At 41.0% G+C, this 16362-nt stretch overlaps 1 protein-coding gene across 23 annotated transcripts in view; it reads left to right on the top strand.

Annotated features, from left to right (window-relative positions):
• The window catches only part of LOC122630620 (forkhead box protein P1-like), a 319327-nt gene that overhangs the window by 285063 nt on the left and 17902 nt on the right, over positions 1-16362 (top strand). For 17 of the 23 annotated variants that reach the window (XR_006327530.1, XM_043815317.1, XM_043815315.1 and 14 more), the window contains 6 exons: positions 11022-11471; positions 11560-11787; positions 11863-11922; positions 13313-13562; positions 14541-14642; positions 14930-15104. Coding sequence is in view for 22 of the 23 variants with exons in the window: in XM_043815317.1 (XP_043671252.1) it covers positions 11022-11471; positions 11560-11787; positions 11863-11922; positions 13313-13562; positions 14541-14642; positions 14930-15104 (1265 nt within the window). In the remaining variant the exon portion in view is untranslated. The remainder of the gene's footprint in view (positions 1-11021; positions 11472-11559; positions 11788-11862; positions 11923-13312; positions 13563-14540; positions 14643-14929; positions 15105-16362) is intronic. The other 6 variants (XM_043815305.1, XM_043815303.1, XM_043815311.1 and 3 more) reach the window with 3 other exon arrangements.

Genomic DNA, 16362 nt, shown 5'->3' with positions numbered 1-16362 from the left:
TATGCGAATATGATAATGCAAGAGGGATAAAAAAGTAAATCTTCTTTTTTTTTGGTCGTAAAATTGGATCAATACCATCTTATTATCGTTATTATTATTATCGGTTACACCACCGTATACCATTCGCGATATTATGCAATATTTATAAAGCGAAGTGTAAGTTTCTTTCCTTCATTTTTTTTTTTTTCTTTTTATTACCACATAGATCAACTTAAGATTCGATTTCGAAGCGAGCGACAGTTCCTTTCGTGCTTTTCCGAACCACTTGGAGTTTTCTTTCGAGAAATTAATGCCTCTTCCTTAGATCCTCCTCTCTCTCTCTCTCTCTCTCTCTCTCTCTCTCTCTCTCTCCCTCTCTGTCTCTCTCTATGGTACGCGTTGTAACCGAACTGAAGATAAAACGATTACCGTCTTTAATATTCATATCGTTCGCGGCGTCTTGAATATTAAGGAACTGGAGAGACTCGAGAGGAAAACTCGTAAGAGGCGTAAAGCAAAGAGATCCTTCGAGTGTATGTATATCGAATGACAACGACGACTTTAGATCTTTAGCGATGTTCTTTTAGTCAAGAAACATCAAGATTTTCTATTTTCCTTCTTCCTTCATTTTTAATCTTTTTTCTTTTTCTTCCTTTTTCTTTTCTTTTTTTTCCATCCTTGGACTCCACAAGGTCCATTGTCTTGGCTTTCATTAGCGGAACATCCGGCGTTCTTCCTGCCGTCATTTAAATTCGTCTTACACTCTTCTCAATATTCTCGCACCCTCTCTCTTTTTCTCTTTCTATCTCTCTCTCTCTCTCTCTCTCTCTCTTTTTATCTATCTGTCTATCTCTCTATCTCTCTTTCTCTCTCTCTCCCTCTCCTTCGCTTGTAATTCCTGAGCTTCGAACAAGCTGGCATTTTTCTCACCCCTTTACCCGAAGCATACCCCTTTTTCCCACTATTCTCCTCTCGCCGGTACCCCCTTTTCCCTACAATGCCGGACGTGAAAAATATTGGATAATTTTCCGAGTCAGAAAATCCGCTGTTGCCCGACTTAATTGTATCATCAAGAAACTCTCCTCGGCTCTTATTCGGGCCGTAGAGACGACGGGGTAGAAAGTGAGGGCTTAGGTAATACCGTACAATTTTTAACCGCAATCTCATCCGATATTCCGCTGGCGTACGCCTCGAAATTCAAAACCACTCTGCCACAAGAGGCAAAGGAGTGAAGGGAGGGAGGAGAGAGATAGAAAAGGATGTCGAAGTATGTAGGCATAATCGTGACGACAACTTTGTACACTTTGGTAGGTACGTGAAAAAATCGTAAGTGGAAAGACGAAAGAGAAAGAGATAGAAAGAAAGACAAAGAGAGAAAGAGAGAGAGAGAGAGAGAGAAAGAATAGGAGGGTTGCGACGTATTCGATGGTGTCCGACGAGCCTCACCCCTTATATTTTCCATGGGTCCTGGGGTGCTTGCCGGAAGTGAGCAGGAGCGAAGGAATGCAAAAGCAAAGTAGTGGAAAACCGAATAGATGGTAGGAGGGAAAGGGATCGAGAGAGAGAGAGAGAGAGAGAGAGAGAGAGAGAGAAAGAGAGATAGGTATATCTCTCCGACGTCGGCCTGACGGACTCTCTCTCGTTTGTGCAAACAAACCAAAATGGACTGCGAATAAATATGCGTCTACGAGCAAAAGCGAACGCCCGTATGCTTGGTCATGATCCGTCCATGTACGAATAGGGGGACGTAAAGAGAGAGAGAGAAAGATAGACAGAGACAGTCGCATACCGTTAGGTGAGGCCAAGGGGGTGGAGTACGTAGGGGATTTAGGGACCTTTAATGGAGCTCATCCGGCCGCGACTACCAGAAAAGGAGTTCGCCAGTTTCCATTATTCACTGCCCTCCCTCTTTTGCCCGATCGCCTCTGTCTTCTCGATCCTCTATAGCTATCTTCTTTTTATTTTTTTTTTTTTATCTTTTTATAAGAAGAAGAAGAAAAAAAGAAATAGAAAAAGTGGAAAAGAACAGAACAGCTAGAAAAGAGGATGATAGTCTTTATTCTTACTGTTACCATTGCTTTGTATTCGGTCTTTCTTGCCTTCCCTCTCAGTTTAAACTTCACGTCTATCACTTTTTATGAGTAAATTGCTGAAACTTAAGTACCTATGATTGAACGACTTATTTTTGAGTTGTTCATTTAATTCCATCTTATATCCAAAGTTCGTATGTAATAGGTACGAGCGATGCGATTTGAAAACAACAAATTCTTCTAACAGAATTATTTACTTCTTTTGCAAACTGTGTACCATCGGTCAATACGATTTATCACCATCGATTTATCAATGATCTATCTTTTTCTTTTCTACTTCGTGACGTGCGATATCATTTTTTATTTTCGGTAGAATTCTTTCTGACCAATCGGTGTTCTGGCCATGCCTCGGTTCCCTACCTTCTCATCTCGAGTTTTACACTGGAGTCTCGCGTTTTTCCCTTCATTTCTTTAGCAAGGAAGCCGCAAAATCCACCGGCCGGAAAGTCAGCAGCGAAGAAAGATCCGTTCATAATTCAAACGGCTACTAATTGATACTGAATAATTAATCGGGAACGAAAGTAAAACGTGCACGCCTTCTCCTCCTTTTCTACTTTACCTTCTCCTTTTCTCTCCTCCTCGTTCTTCCTTCTCCTACTCCTCCTCCATCTCCTTCTGGAATTTCGTCGAGCCGAAAAACTCGTACGATACTCTGTCACAGTACGTTTATTCTTCACCTTGTTTGTGATAAACTTTAAAGCATCCCTCGACGCGTGCTTGTATATCATGACAATTTTTTCTTTCTTTCTTCCTTCCTTCCTTCTCTTTCTTTCTTTTTTTTTTTTTTTTTAACAAGGAAGAGATCATTTCATTCTATCATCAATACATCAGCTACGTACTACGTCATCGAGAGAATCCTTTTAGCTAGCAACCCTACGTTATCTTTCAAAGAGAAGATACTCACGATCAGCAGTGAGAAAACAGATTCGGCAGGTCCAATTAATTTTCCAGTCGGATACCGGTGGTTCTTAATAACAGTAGACGAGGTTAACGGAAGGAGAAGGAAAAGCTGGAGGAGCTAGAGATGGAGATGAACGTGGAGGGGTTAGGAGAAGGAGGAAAAGGAGAAGGAGGTGGAGGAGGTGGAGGAGGTGAAGGAGGTGGAGGAAGAAACGAAGGAAAGAATAGCGAGTTCCTCGCTTGGGGTTTCGAGTTGGGCGCCGATGTGCTCGTTGTGCTACTACTGCCAGAAGAAAAGGAAGAGCTGACTAAGGCAAAACCACCCTGCCACGTGCACTACCCTCAAAAGTCTCAGAGGGTGGAAAAGATTGGGCTGGCCTGCCGCTGCTGCTTCTGCTGCTGCTACTGCTGCTGGAGGTGGACCTCCAATGGTTACCGCCAAGTAGATGTAATTTTTCCGTTGTTTGATTTTCATTAACGACTACGGTGGCCGACCACCGGTGCTTTGCAACGTGGCCTTCTTCTTTCTCTCTCTCTCTCTCTCTTTTTCTTTCTCTTTCTTTCCTTTTTTCTTTAACCATCATCTCTTTTTCTTACTCGACTCGAAAGAAAACCCAAGAAACAAGTAAGTTACTAACCTCCAAACAGATATATCTTCTATTATTCATTTCTCTCAAGTGAAAAGTTCCGTCTTACCGAACAATGAAAATCTTCAGAACTAACAAGATAAAAATGTTATCAAAATCAAACTTCTCTCTCTCTCTCTTTCTCTCTCTCTTTTTCTTAACGAGTCGAGATATAGAAAAGAATAAAAAAAAAATAGATAGTATGATATGAGAAACACTGTCTCATACAGATCCTTTGCATTTTACGTTCTTCTTTTATCGAGATCATGACGTATCTATGTACGCGTATCTGCGTATACGTGTGTGTGTGTGTGTGTATGTGTATCTATGCGTACATGTATCGCAGAATCGTTCGCGCTCTTGCCGAAATCAGCGAACCGGTGGATGTAAGCAAACCCGCAGAATACCGAAATTACTCTCTCCGATGCACCCTCTATTCCGGTTCCTCTGTTATCCGTTCTCGTTCTCACCCTCCTTCCGATCCCTTCTCTTTCTCTCTCTCTCTCTCTTTCCCTCTCCTTTCCTCTCTCTCTCTCTCTCTCTCTCTCTCTCTCTCTCTCTCTCTCTCTCTCTCTCTCTCTTTCCGTTTCTGCTTTCTCTTCCCTTCGACACTCTGGACACCCCCAACCTTCTGTATCTCGCCTACCCAGCTGCGACAATCCCACCTTTATGCGTTAATTCTTGTACATACAGACGGCGAATATCTAGAGAAGAGGGTGGGGATGACGCGGAGAAAAAGAGAACACATCGCAGGCAACGTTTATCTTGCATAATTCCGTCGAACTGTGTATCTCTATCCTCTCGTCTTTGGATATCCCATCGTCCGTTCTCCCATTGATATTTCGATATTATTTTTTAATGTTTCGGATATTTCATTATACGACTGAAAATTTATAGATATTTCGATGGGACGTCAAGGGTCATTGACGTGTAAAGTTATTGTATTTTAAATAAGAAAAAATAATCATACAATTTCTTTCTTCTTCTTCTTCTTCTTTTTCTTCTTCTTCTTCTTCTTCTTATTATTATTATTATTCAGTCAACTTATCGGATAGTAAACTTATTGAATGATCTCGACCTCAAAAAGGCATTTGTGCAATCTGCTTTTAATACGTAGATATGAACAGATAATAATATACGTTTGTATCGTGCAAACCTTCCGTGCCATCCAAAAAAAAAAAAAGAGAGAGAGAGAGAGAGAAAAAGTATTCGAAAAATTTAAGGATACAGGAATATGTGAATTTTCGAAAAAGGAATTGTACAGTTGGAAAGTAAAAGAAAGGCGACTAATTTTTTTCGGCGACTTGATAATGGCGAGTCTCGTTATCCTACGGGAGGCCAGAGTCGGAAAGAATAAAGAATCGAAGGGAATGCGATTGGGAGCTGATTGAAAAGGACAATGGCCCCGTTGTGCGTCGACGAGACGATCGGAAACGTTCGGTGAAAAAAGGACGAGGTGTGCGAGAAAGATAGAGAAAAAGAGAGAGAAAGAGAGAGAAAAAGAGAGACAGAGAGAGGGATCAGAGACGCCTTCGTTGGCCGAATGATTGAGCGACGTCGACGTGGGGTTGGAAATGACCGGTTTGGAAGGGGTCCGTTGGAAATCTCCAAGTATTTCGGACGAAACGAAACGTCCGCGCTTGAATATCAACGAATCATACTAATTGATACCCTATCGAGTACGACGACGTTCGTGCTTCTCTTTCTCTCTTTCTCTCTTTCTATCTTTCTCTTTCTTTCTATGATTCTCTCGTTCTCCCTCTTTCTCATTCGTTCTCTCTCTCTCTCTCTCTCTCTTTCTCTCTTTCTCCCTTTTGTACATCGTCGATCGAGAAGCCAGGCCAGGCGAATGGTGTTCGTCCGAGGTCACCGATTGTGTGGAATCGCTTGTCTCTCTTCGAACGGTCGCCCATGGTCGTCGGGCTAAAATAAATGAGAGACGACGAGAGAGGAGAGCCCAAAAAGGAAGAAGGCGAACGACGTCGGATGAGTTTGAGTTTTTGAGAGGCTGACGAACCAATCACGGGGCCATCTATAATGTACACAGTACGTTAACGATGGAGACCAGAGACACACCGGCCGTATGCCATCCCGGACCTCTAGCCATTTTCCAAATATCCGAGCCGAATACTCTTCCTCATCCTCCTCCTCTTCCTCCTCCACCTCCTCCTCTTTCTCTACCTCTTCTTTCTCGTCCTCTTTCTCCTCTATTCCTAGCGGTCCCAGGAAACCTAACTCCGTCCTTTTCTCCTCGTGAGTGAAACAGTTCGACGGACCATCAATGGGAAAACGTCCGTGGAATCGTTAATTCCTCTCAATATTACAAGTCCCATTGATGGACACGATGCGCTCAGTTCTTCGTATCTTTTATAAAGGATAGAGAAAGAAAAAGAGAGAGAAAGAGAGAGAGAGAGAGTGTGTGTGTGCGAAAGAGTAAGAATCAGTATTAGAGTGCATCTTTCATGATTCATCTATTTTCTTCAGTACGGAATGGAAAGTTCGCGTTATAACGATACGTTCACACAAATGTTGTTTCAAAGACACCATAGTACGAATGAACAAAGAAGGGATGATGTCTCTCTAACGAAATAATTCCTATTCCGAGGGGTTGAACGTCGCGTTTTCAAGCACACGTACGAAAATGTTATTTCTCTCTCTCTCTCTCTTTCTCTTTCTTTCTCTCTGTCTTTTCAAGCAGAGGAATAAAAGCTGATTATGCGAGCGCATGGCAGCCCTTCGCGCGATTTAGTATTAAAATATTATGACAAACGTCAACAAGAGGCTGCCGCGAACTAGAGGCGTCTCTGATTGGCTCTCGAGAACGTGAATACGAAACGAGACAGACGGAAAACTTGCCTTGCCAAAATCCTTGTTTTCCGCTCCGTCTCGTCTACGTGTCTCGCGTTTCTTCGAATCGTTTGCTGCCAAGAACGGATAGAAAGAGAGAGAGAGAGAGAGAGAGAGAGAGAGAGAGAGAGAGAGAGAGAGAGAGAGAGAGAGAGAATGACATCGAGGTCCATCGATATTTAAAACGATAAATTTATCTCTTTTCTTCTTCTAATAATCAGGCTCATCAACTTTTCATTTGAACGTTTCAATTTAATTCTGATTATTATTGGAAGGATTTTAGTCCTTTTCTCTTTTTCTTTTTTTCTTTTCTTCTATTTTTTTTCCTTCTTCTTCTTTTTTTACTTATATATCGAAGAGTTTATTTTAACGATATTATTCTGCTTTAAAATTTGAATAAGGGAACGAAGGGAGGCCCCGCGCGTAAATATCGAACGAAATCCGAAATGGCCGCTTTGATTGGTAACGATGTTGACACGGAGTATAAAAAGTGTGCTGAGTAAACGTTCCCAATCTGTATACTCGCAACGCGTTTAAAATCTAACGATATCCATATTCCACCTATACCAGCCAGAACATCGTGGAGACCGCGTGGAAGGAGGAAGAGGAGGGATCGTTCCAATTGAAAAAAAAGGAAGAAGAAAAATAAACAAAAAAAGAAAAAAAGAAGAAAAAAAAAGGAAAAACATTTCAAACGAAATCACGAGATATTTGTTATCGATCGTCGACCAATGCTAAATACAAAATCGCTTTTCGATTCGTTTTAACGAATTGAAACGATTAATTTACTTAACGCGTATACATATATACATGCGTGCACGCATGCATAAATGCATATCAATACATATCAATGTAAACAACAATTGCAAATGTAAAATTGATGAAATTGCACGATTTCTTTTATTTTATTTATTTATTTTTATTTTTCATCTTTTTTTTTTTTCTTTTATTTATGTACGTACACAATTTATGACATTTTCATCAAACATCCTCTAAATATTTATATATGTATATTTTCTTTTTCTCTCTACAACGATATCATACGAATCGTCGTCTTTAAAACGATAACGTTTTCTCGTTGGCTCGATTGAGTGGTACATACGTACATAGATACATAGATACATACGTACATCGTTAAAAGCATAGAAACTCGCGTTTCTTTCCACATCGACGATTCATCGAAGTCACGTAACAAACAAGCATTGTGGATTACATCAAACGACAAGCATACTCTCTTTTGCATACACTGTCCTTGGAAAATATTGAGGCAAGCATTAACTTACTCTTGATCCCTGGAGTCTTCCTTCGAGGATTATTATTCACCGATAATAACGGAGAAACAATTGCTTTATTCTGTCGAGAAAGAAAAAGTCACCCCTAGAGAGACAGATAAAAAGAGAGAGAGAGAGAGAGAGAAATAAAGAGACAGATAAATACGAACGCGTAAAGGAAAAATTCATATACACTTACGAACTGGTCCTTGATTCATCTATAGAAGTATCAAGAAGTAGTATCAAAAAAAAAAAAAAGAAAAGAAAAAGAAGAAGAAGAAGAAGAAGAAGAAGAAGAAAGTGGAAAGAGTAGAGACAGAAATAAATCCAAACAGTAAACAGAGCTTGGGTAGCTTCGGTTGGGTAGCTTTGCGAAAATTCTAATATATAAAAGATATGAAGACGAGTTCGTACCCTACCCCACCGCCTACCCGCTCCCACTCTCCCACACCACGATAACAGAGCTAAGGAAGAAGAGAAGCCTTCTTCGAGATTCAAATAAGTGCCGATACCAGGGTAAAGTAGTAAGGAAAGCGCAGTGGTTCGATGTCGTCGAGACGATGACGAGAGAAGGAAACAGAGGTGAGGTGAAAGGGAGGGGAAGGGAAAAGGGAGTAGTGGTGTGCCGGAGGGACAGTCCCCCCACTACTAGCTCATTCCATCGAAAGAAGGAATCTGAACAGCCAACAACAAACGCACCACCCCGACCTTTATTTAACCTTTTCTTAAAAGAGTCTTAGGAGTCCTTCTTATCTGTAGTCGATGGCCCTTCACCGTCGGCCCTTATACTTTCATTCTTCCGTACCCTTATATACATATACATACATACATATATATATATGTATATATATATATATATTCTTCTTTTCCTTTGCCTTTGTCGTGTACACACATCGACCTACCTACTTACCGTCCGACTCCCCCTTCCACCCACCCATCCATCCCTCATTTTATATCAAACCCCTCCACCACTCCCCTCCCCGTCACTCCTCACCTCCTCAAACCATCTTCTTCTTCTTCACAGTCATCGTTCTTGAACGACGTTCAACCCTTCGAAGCTTTAGCTTCGTTTTAGACATTTAACAATCTTCGTTTCGTTAAGAAACAGAGAGTTGAATATAAAGTTGGTTAAAAATGGACTGGGTGGATAGTTAGGAGGGGATCTCGACATCGTTCGTATTAATTAGCGAATTAAAGGATCGCGATATGCCGAGGGTTAGGTAGCAGCGGCAGTAGCAGCAGTAACAGTAACAGTAGCAGTAGCAGTAGCAGTACCAGCAGTAGCAGAACCTAAAGTGGATTAAAAACTCGTGCCGATCGTTGCTTCTCATTCATTTCCTTGTGTAAACCCACTCTTCAAAGTCTTGTGATTTTAACGCTGAAAGAAGAAATAGACGAATGCGGCCGACTTCTTATTATTATATTTCTCGTGATGATGCTGTTAAAAAAAGAGAAAGAGAAAGAGAAAGAGAGGGGGGGGTGGAGAAAGGATGGAAGAGATGATAAAGAACACGATCAGTACTTTAGTCGTTCTAGATGAAAAAAAAAGAAGAAGAAGAAGAAGAAGAAGAAGATTTGATTTGATTTGATTTGATCAAACGCGAAATAAGATTTCATATGCGATATACGATTTCATTTTTGATATTTATATTCGAACTCGTTCTCTCAAGGCATGTTAAAGATCATTCTCCTTAATCCACTTTCACGGGCAGCCACGTTTTAGATTTTCCTTGTAAGAGAAATATTAGGGTTGTTTTGATAACGCGAATAAAGTCGGAAAGCTCGAGGTAAAGCTCGCTCTCTATATTCTCTCTCCATCTCTATCTCTCTCTCTCTCTCTCTCTCTCTCTCTCTCTTTATCTCTCTTTCTCTTTTTGTTTCTTTCTCTTTCTCTCTTATCGAAAGTTCCGCGAAAACGCGAAAGCATCTCGGTAGAAATACAAACTTGAATGAGAGAAGTCCAGTGCGAATACGTTGTTGCTGGCATAGACGCGTGGCTATAAGCGAATTCATATTTGCACATTCACCCTATCTTTTCCTCGTTTCTATGGTAGTAGCGATGATGGTGGTGATGGTGGTGGTGGTGGTGGTGGTGGTGGTGGTGGTAGTGGGCAGGCAATTGTGGTGGTTTCGTTTCAACGGCTTTTCTCGGATGATGTTCCTCAAAAAGCACTGTGCCAAGAGTAAAATCACTCGAGATGAGAACTACTTCGTTTTCCGTCCACTTTCCCATTCGAATTTATCTACGGAATTATCTTCGAAGCTGTACGTTTTGCATTTGGTACTCGAAGAGAACGTTTGCACGCTCTAACACACACGCGTCTGGACACACCGATACACTTATACGAAGAATCGAGAACACCGAGCGCCCTTTTCTTTTGTTTTCCTTTGGTACCAGCTCCTCGGTCCAGCATTTTCTTTTTTCTCAACTTCGGCAGACTTGGGAGTGCAGAAGCGCTACGCGCTGACGCTCCTGACTAAACACTGATAACGCACGACCGGGGAATTTCTTTGCATGTTATAAACATACGTAATCGTACACAAATAAGATTAGCATAGGACTCGACGTAGCGTGCTTGAATTTGCGTGAGAGTCATGCGGTCCCCTCTCTTTTTTTTTTACTGTTTTTCTCTTTCTTTCTTTTTCTCACCCCACCCACTCGCCCATTCTCCCCCTTCCCCTCCCCCTCCTCCCCGCCACTATTTCATCTTCTACGAACTTAAAGAGCAGACAATAGTTCCAAAGGATAAAGACTCTTTGAAATTTCTCTACGTATCATCAAAACGTAGAAATGTTTTTCTCATATTTTTTTATTTATATCGTAAAAAGGAAGAAGAACTATTCCCCTAGATTCCAAGGGAAAGCTTTAGTTTAGTTATCGATTACGAAGGAAATACTCAAGTCAACGTCGATTCGAACGGTCGATAGTCTATTTACCGCTGTACCAAAAGCACTTAACCACGAAGACCATTAGATAAGATCAATATTGTCCAAAATACGTATGGAAATCAGAGTAAAGTGTATTAAACGGCATTTATATCATGAATATTCCAGGCTCGGCGCGCAGCACACGTTTTACAATTACTCTTCGAGAATCCCGACGGTAATCGTTGCCGTTTTATCTATCAATTTGTCTTTGTACAAATAATAGAATGTAACGACGGTTCGAGAAAACGATGAGATATTTTCATCTATTTTGTAGGCCGATAAATCTTTATAGTTCGCATTTCTCTTTTCGTACCTTCCCTTCGTGAAGAAGCTCGTAACCGACTTTGATCGAGCTCCCGATCTCCATTTTCGTATTGCAGGCTACTTCGCTATTTGCAGCGCTGAAGCAGCAACAACAGTCGCGCGAAAACGTATCGTCGTCGCGGGATCGCGAGAGCCGTGCCGAAAGAGAACGTCACTCGGTACGTGCTAGCCGAGACGGAATAGGAAGGAGTGGCGTTTCCGAAGCCACAGGTGGTAGCATTGTCGAACAACAGCAACAACAGCAATCCCAATCCCAACAACAGTTACAACAACAACAGCAACAACAACAACAACAACAACACCAACAGCAGCAGCAACAGCAGCAGCAACAGCAGCAGCAGGAACTAACCATCGAGTACCAAAGCAATGGGAAGCTCAGTCCTGCTGGACGCACAGTGACAGCAGCACCCATGACCCAGCAAAAGCAGCCCATCATCGCGCAACAATCGCAACAACCGAGCTCGGGTGCACCTGGTCTTCAGCCCAGCCCTCATCAGAGTCCACAGGTATCGTTTAATTCGTTTTACTCTTAATATTATATCCGTAGCAATTAGTAGTCGATTATTTATCGTTGACATATTTATCGTATGACAGGCCCCTCAACGGGGATCACCGCCGAATCCTTCGCAGGGCCCACCGCCCGGAGGGCCTCCGGGTGCTCCACCGTCTCAGAATCCTTCTCAGATGATGCTCAGCCCGGCGAGCGGCCTCCACCAAATGCAACAATTGTTGCAACAACACATCCTCAGTCCTGGCCAACTGCAGTCCTTCCTGCAGCAACATCCCCTTTATCTCCAACAACAACAGCAACAACATCATCAGGTATTTATCGTCGTTGTCACGTTCGATAGGATATATCGTTGAAAAATGTATATTATTAAATCTTTTTATTCGCAGGATTCCACGTCCGATCATGCGCCGAATCAAGAACGCTTTGGCTATTTCTCGTTAAAAAGCGTAAGCATCTATCGATGATATTATAACTAGAAGAAGTGCATCCCCTTTAGAAAGAACAAACAGTCGCCATTAGTTATCGAACACTTTCTCTGGCAAACCAATTTTCTCTACTTCCAGCGATCGTTTATATTTTTAATTGGAAAATCCAATTATCTAGAGTACATTTTTCTTTTGTCTCTCGAAACGTTGTAAACAATATTCGAGCGTTCCGGCTTAACGCAAATTATTTCTCTCGGCTTACTTACCAACGTATCTACTCGTATCCTGCAAAGTTCAGCTTTATTAGAATCCGATCAAATTTATTCGCCGACGAAAGTCTCGCCGACGAAGCTATCTCGACGGAAGTTAACGCGTTTCACCGGTTGCGCGTTGATCTAGAAGCCTTCACTGAATTTGGATGCGATCGAAGAACGGCTTCGTCGGGGAAGTTGGCTCGCTTCACGGAGAGGGTTGATACTCGGTCTGTGCAAACAACCAGTCCCTTCCATATCGTTGCGATAACAATACGCATAGTATAAACCGTTCTCAGGAGCCCACCTATAACGGCATCCTAACGTTATCATATCACTCACGGGTCGACCAACAAAACGCGATACTACATTTTTTTCTTTTCTTTTCTTTTCTTTTTTCTCCCTTTTCCTTTCTTTTTCTCTTTTCTTTTTTCTTCTTCTTCTTCTTCTTCTTTCTTTCCTCCTTTCGTCTCCTTTAATTCAACACCAGGGAACTTTCGTACGAAAATATACTTATATGGCGAGAACGATGAGAGAAAAAAAGGAGAAAAAAAAAAAGAAAAGAATCTTTCGTCGTATAGACGAGAGGAATTACATGAAATGTTTTTACTCGTACTTATGGAAATGGTAAGCTGTCCCCATTGGCATAGAAATAATATGTCCACGTCCATTAATCGCGTGGCTCCTTATTTATAGTAATACGATAAAGGGCGTCTGCCGCGAAGTTTGTTTTAAAATATCCTCGAGGCGTAGGGAAGATCGGGAATGAAGTTGACTAAGGTAGGGAGTAGTAAGGGAGATAGAGAGGAGAGAAGGGAGGTGTTCCAAGGGCGAGGTAAGCAATTAAGCATCGCCATCAGCCGTTGTGTCTCGTTGTTTGTCTTCGAGGTACCCATCAACTGCCCTCTGTCTTCTTCTTCTTCTTCTTCTTCTGCTGCTTCTTCTTGCCTCCCTGGCGAATTATCTGAGACATCGTGATTTATTCATCAGCCATGGCGGACGATGCAAGACTTTTTTTTCTTTTTTTTTTTTACTCCTTCAAACCTTCTTATATTCTCGAGAGTTCTAACTAACTACTACTTGCTCGATGGAAGAGTCGGCAACACATATCTCAATATGCTCATCTTTATCCAACATCTCCCGTTCTCTTTTCCCTTTAGCAGCAACATCAGCTCGCTGAACTCGGTAGGAAACAGTTGGAGCAGGCTATGCAACAACTGCAGGAACAGTTGCAATTGAATTTGATTCAACAGACGCATCTACTACAGACCGCCGATAAGAAGAAAGCATCCGGCCCGCTTCAACAGTTAGCCCTTCAACAACAACAATTGGTACAACAGTTTCAGATAACGCAGAGACAATATCTACTGCAGCAGGGTCTTGGTCTTCAAGGTCACAATCCTTCCTCAGGTAGGATCCTACCTATACAAATATTTATATATTCATAAGTTTGATTACTTAAACGAGAATGTACTTACTTTTGTCTCTTCGATATTCTAAGAATTTATTTTAAAAGAAAAGGAAAGAAATGAAATGAAAAGAAAAGAGAAAAAAAAAATATCTATTTATCGATCAAGAAAGTCACGTGTTAAAGATGTTTCCCTTTTGATTTGAAGACGAGAACAAACCCATCGCCACCACCTGCAACACCAAAAACTCTCCTTTAAGTTCTAGCCCAGACAAGCACCCTTCGTAGGGACGCGATACGTATCCTACCTACCTATCTCTATCTTTCTCTATCTCTCTTTTTCTTTCTCTCTCGTACCTACCCTTCGCCCTTTTCCCGTCTTTCTCTCTCAGAGTAATCCAGCAAGAACTCCCATCGTATTCACTGGTGTCTGTCTCTCTTTCTCCTCTCATTCCCCTTTCCCATTCTTTTTACCCCGGGCTAAACTTTTCCACGTACAAGTGTTTCGGTTGCGGTCGATCTCGTTTGACTATGTTATTCTTTCTTACGCGACTGTATAAAGTATAGAAAGAGAGAAAGAGAGATAGACAGAGGGAAAGAGAAGGTAAAGGTAAAAGACTGGCTCGATAAGCAGCAGTCGGAGATCGCACGCTACTTTCTATTCGGAAATTCACGTGTGAAACAAACTTACCCTCCATTTCCTACATTCAAATCGACTCTTTCTCTGTTTGTCCATTCATCTATAGTTATGTACAATATATATATATATATATATATATATATATATATATATATATATATCTTCTTCTCTCGCTATCTCTTTCCTTCTTTTCAAATTTATTCTTCATTATCAAATCTTAGTATTCAAATATATTCTGACGTTATCATTACTGAATGCTGTCGTATAAAAAAAATAATGAAAAATACGTGCTATGCTAATATCGAAGTCAGGAATTACTATGTGTACTTTGTAAACGTAGGTCTCCAACCCGGAGAAGGTTTACCAACATGGAAGTCCGAAACGTCGGATGGTTCGGAATCTCATCAAAACTCCAGCGTCCCGAAATCTGGAGGATTGAACGGTACAAAAATTATTTTCTTTTTTTTTTCTTCTTCTTTTCTCTTTTTCTTTTCTTTCCTCATTTTCTTTCTAATCTCTTTTTTCCTTTCCTCGTTGCACGTTTCCTTTTTCTTTTCTCTCTCTTTTCTTTTTTTTTTTTTTTTTTTTACGTTCATCGAGTACAACATTTTTTGCTCGATATTCGACGATTGTTTCGATAAAAAAACTGTATAATTTTTTTTCTTCTTTTTTTTTCATACTTACTATTATTTTACGTTATGTACTATTTTCTCTCCTGGACTATCCCAGGACTTCTAAATTCGATAGTTTCGGGTCGGCGATCGGAAATGAACGGTACGACGCCGTTGGACGAAAAACCACTCGACGTTTCATGCAACGACAAAGCTCATCCCCTCTACGGTCACGGGGTTTGCAAATGGCCGGGCTGTGAAGTTATTTGCGAAGACTATCAAGCATTCCTTAAGTGAGTATTATATTATTTCTTTGTTTTTAAAACACGTATTCGATTCATTCATTCATTCCTTATTATCAATTAATTTCGTGAAAAAAGAAATTGAAGATCAATTAAGATTTAAATATATCATTGACAATACCAATAACCCTATAATCATCGTTAATTAATTATAACTATTGTCCTATTAGAAATATATACTTCTTACAACTACATATATATATATATATATAATATTTATTAAAGTATTAGTCGTAAAAAGATTATTAAATATAAGAAAAAAAAAAAAAAAAGGAAACTGTTACGGGACAGAACGTTAAAATATTCTCTAGACTTTCGTGAAGCTTAACATTTGAAAGCTTCGTCATAAGTTTGGTAAGTGATGAGTGCGCGATGAAAAGAGAGAAAAAAAGAGAAAGAGAGAGAGAAAAAGAGAGAGAGTCGCTGAAGTCAGCGTATCTTTCTCATTGACAAGCCGCAGCTTCACCGTTGGAAGCTCGAAGTCGCTCTCGAGAATCTTAGTAATCACGTAGCGGCTCGTCGGCGCGAGTCGAGACTCCCTCAAACAAGCCGTTACTTAAAAAAGGATGAAGAAGAAGAAGAAAGAAGAGAAGGAACGAGCGAGAGTAAGAGAAAGAGAGAGAGAGAGAGAGAGAGAGAGAGAGAGAGAGAGAGAGAGAAAGAAAAAAAGAAAAACGCTAATTACCTTTGTCTCATTAATATTCAGGACATTCGACCGCATCGTTATGCCCCTCGGTCTAATCCCTTTGCGGCCCTTCCCCCCTGTTCCCTTTTCCTTCTTCCCCCCATCACCCTGCATCGCTACCTCTCTACCACCCCCTCTCTTCCTCTTTCTCTCTCTCTCTCTCTCTCTCTCCTTCGTCTTGGACTCTCTTCAAAACCAACTACCACCACCCACCCTTCTCTTTCTACTTTTTTTCTTCCTTTTTAACATACAACGCGACTCCCACGCGTTTTCTTTGTTCCTCTGTCGAATTCTTCTTCTTCTTCTTCTTCTTCTTCTTTCTCTTCTTCTTCTTTTTCTTCCTTCTTCTTTTACTTCTTCTTCTTCTTCCTCTTTTTTTCTCTTTCTTTTCCTCTCTCTAACCCTCGCTTCTTTTTCTGTCGATACAGCAACCGTGCTCGAATCGTTCGTTCGTCAGAAGAAAATTCTTAAATGGTAAATCTCGTTTGGTAACACACCCCTTTCTATCTTTGTTTCTCTCTTTCTTTCTCTTCCTCCTTCTCTCTCTCTCTCTCTCTCTCTCTC

The sequence above is a fragment of the Vespula pensylvanica genome, chromosome 7 (genome assembly GCF_014466175.1).
Source record: "Vespula pensylvanica isolate Volc-1 chromosome 7, ASM1446617v1, whole genome shotgun sequence".
NCBI classification, from domain to species: domain Eukaryota; kingdom Metazoa; phylum Arthropoda; class Insecta; order Hymenoptera; family Vespidae; genus Vespula; species Vespula pensylvanica.
The sequence above is the reverse complement of the archived record's forward strand: the minus strand, read 5'-3'. Positions and strand labels throughout refer to the sequence as shown.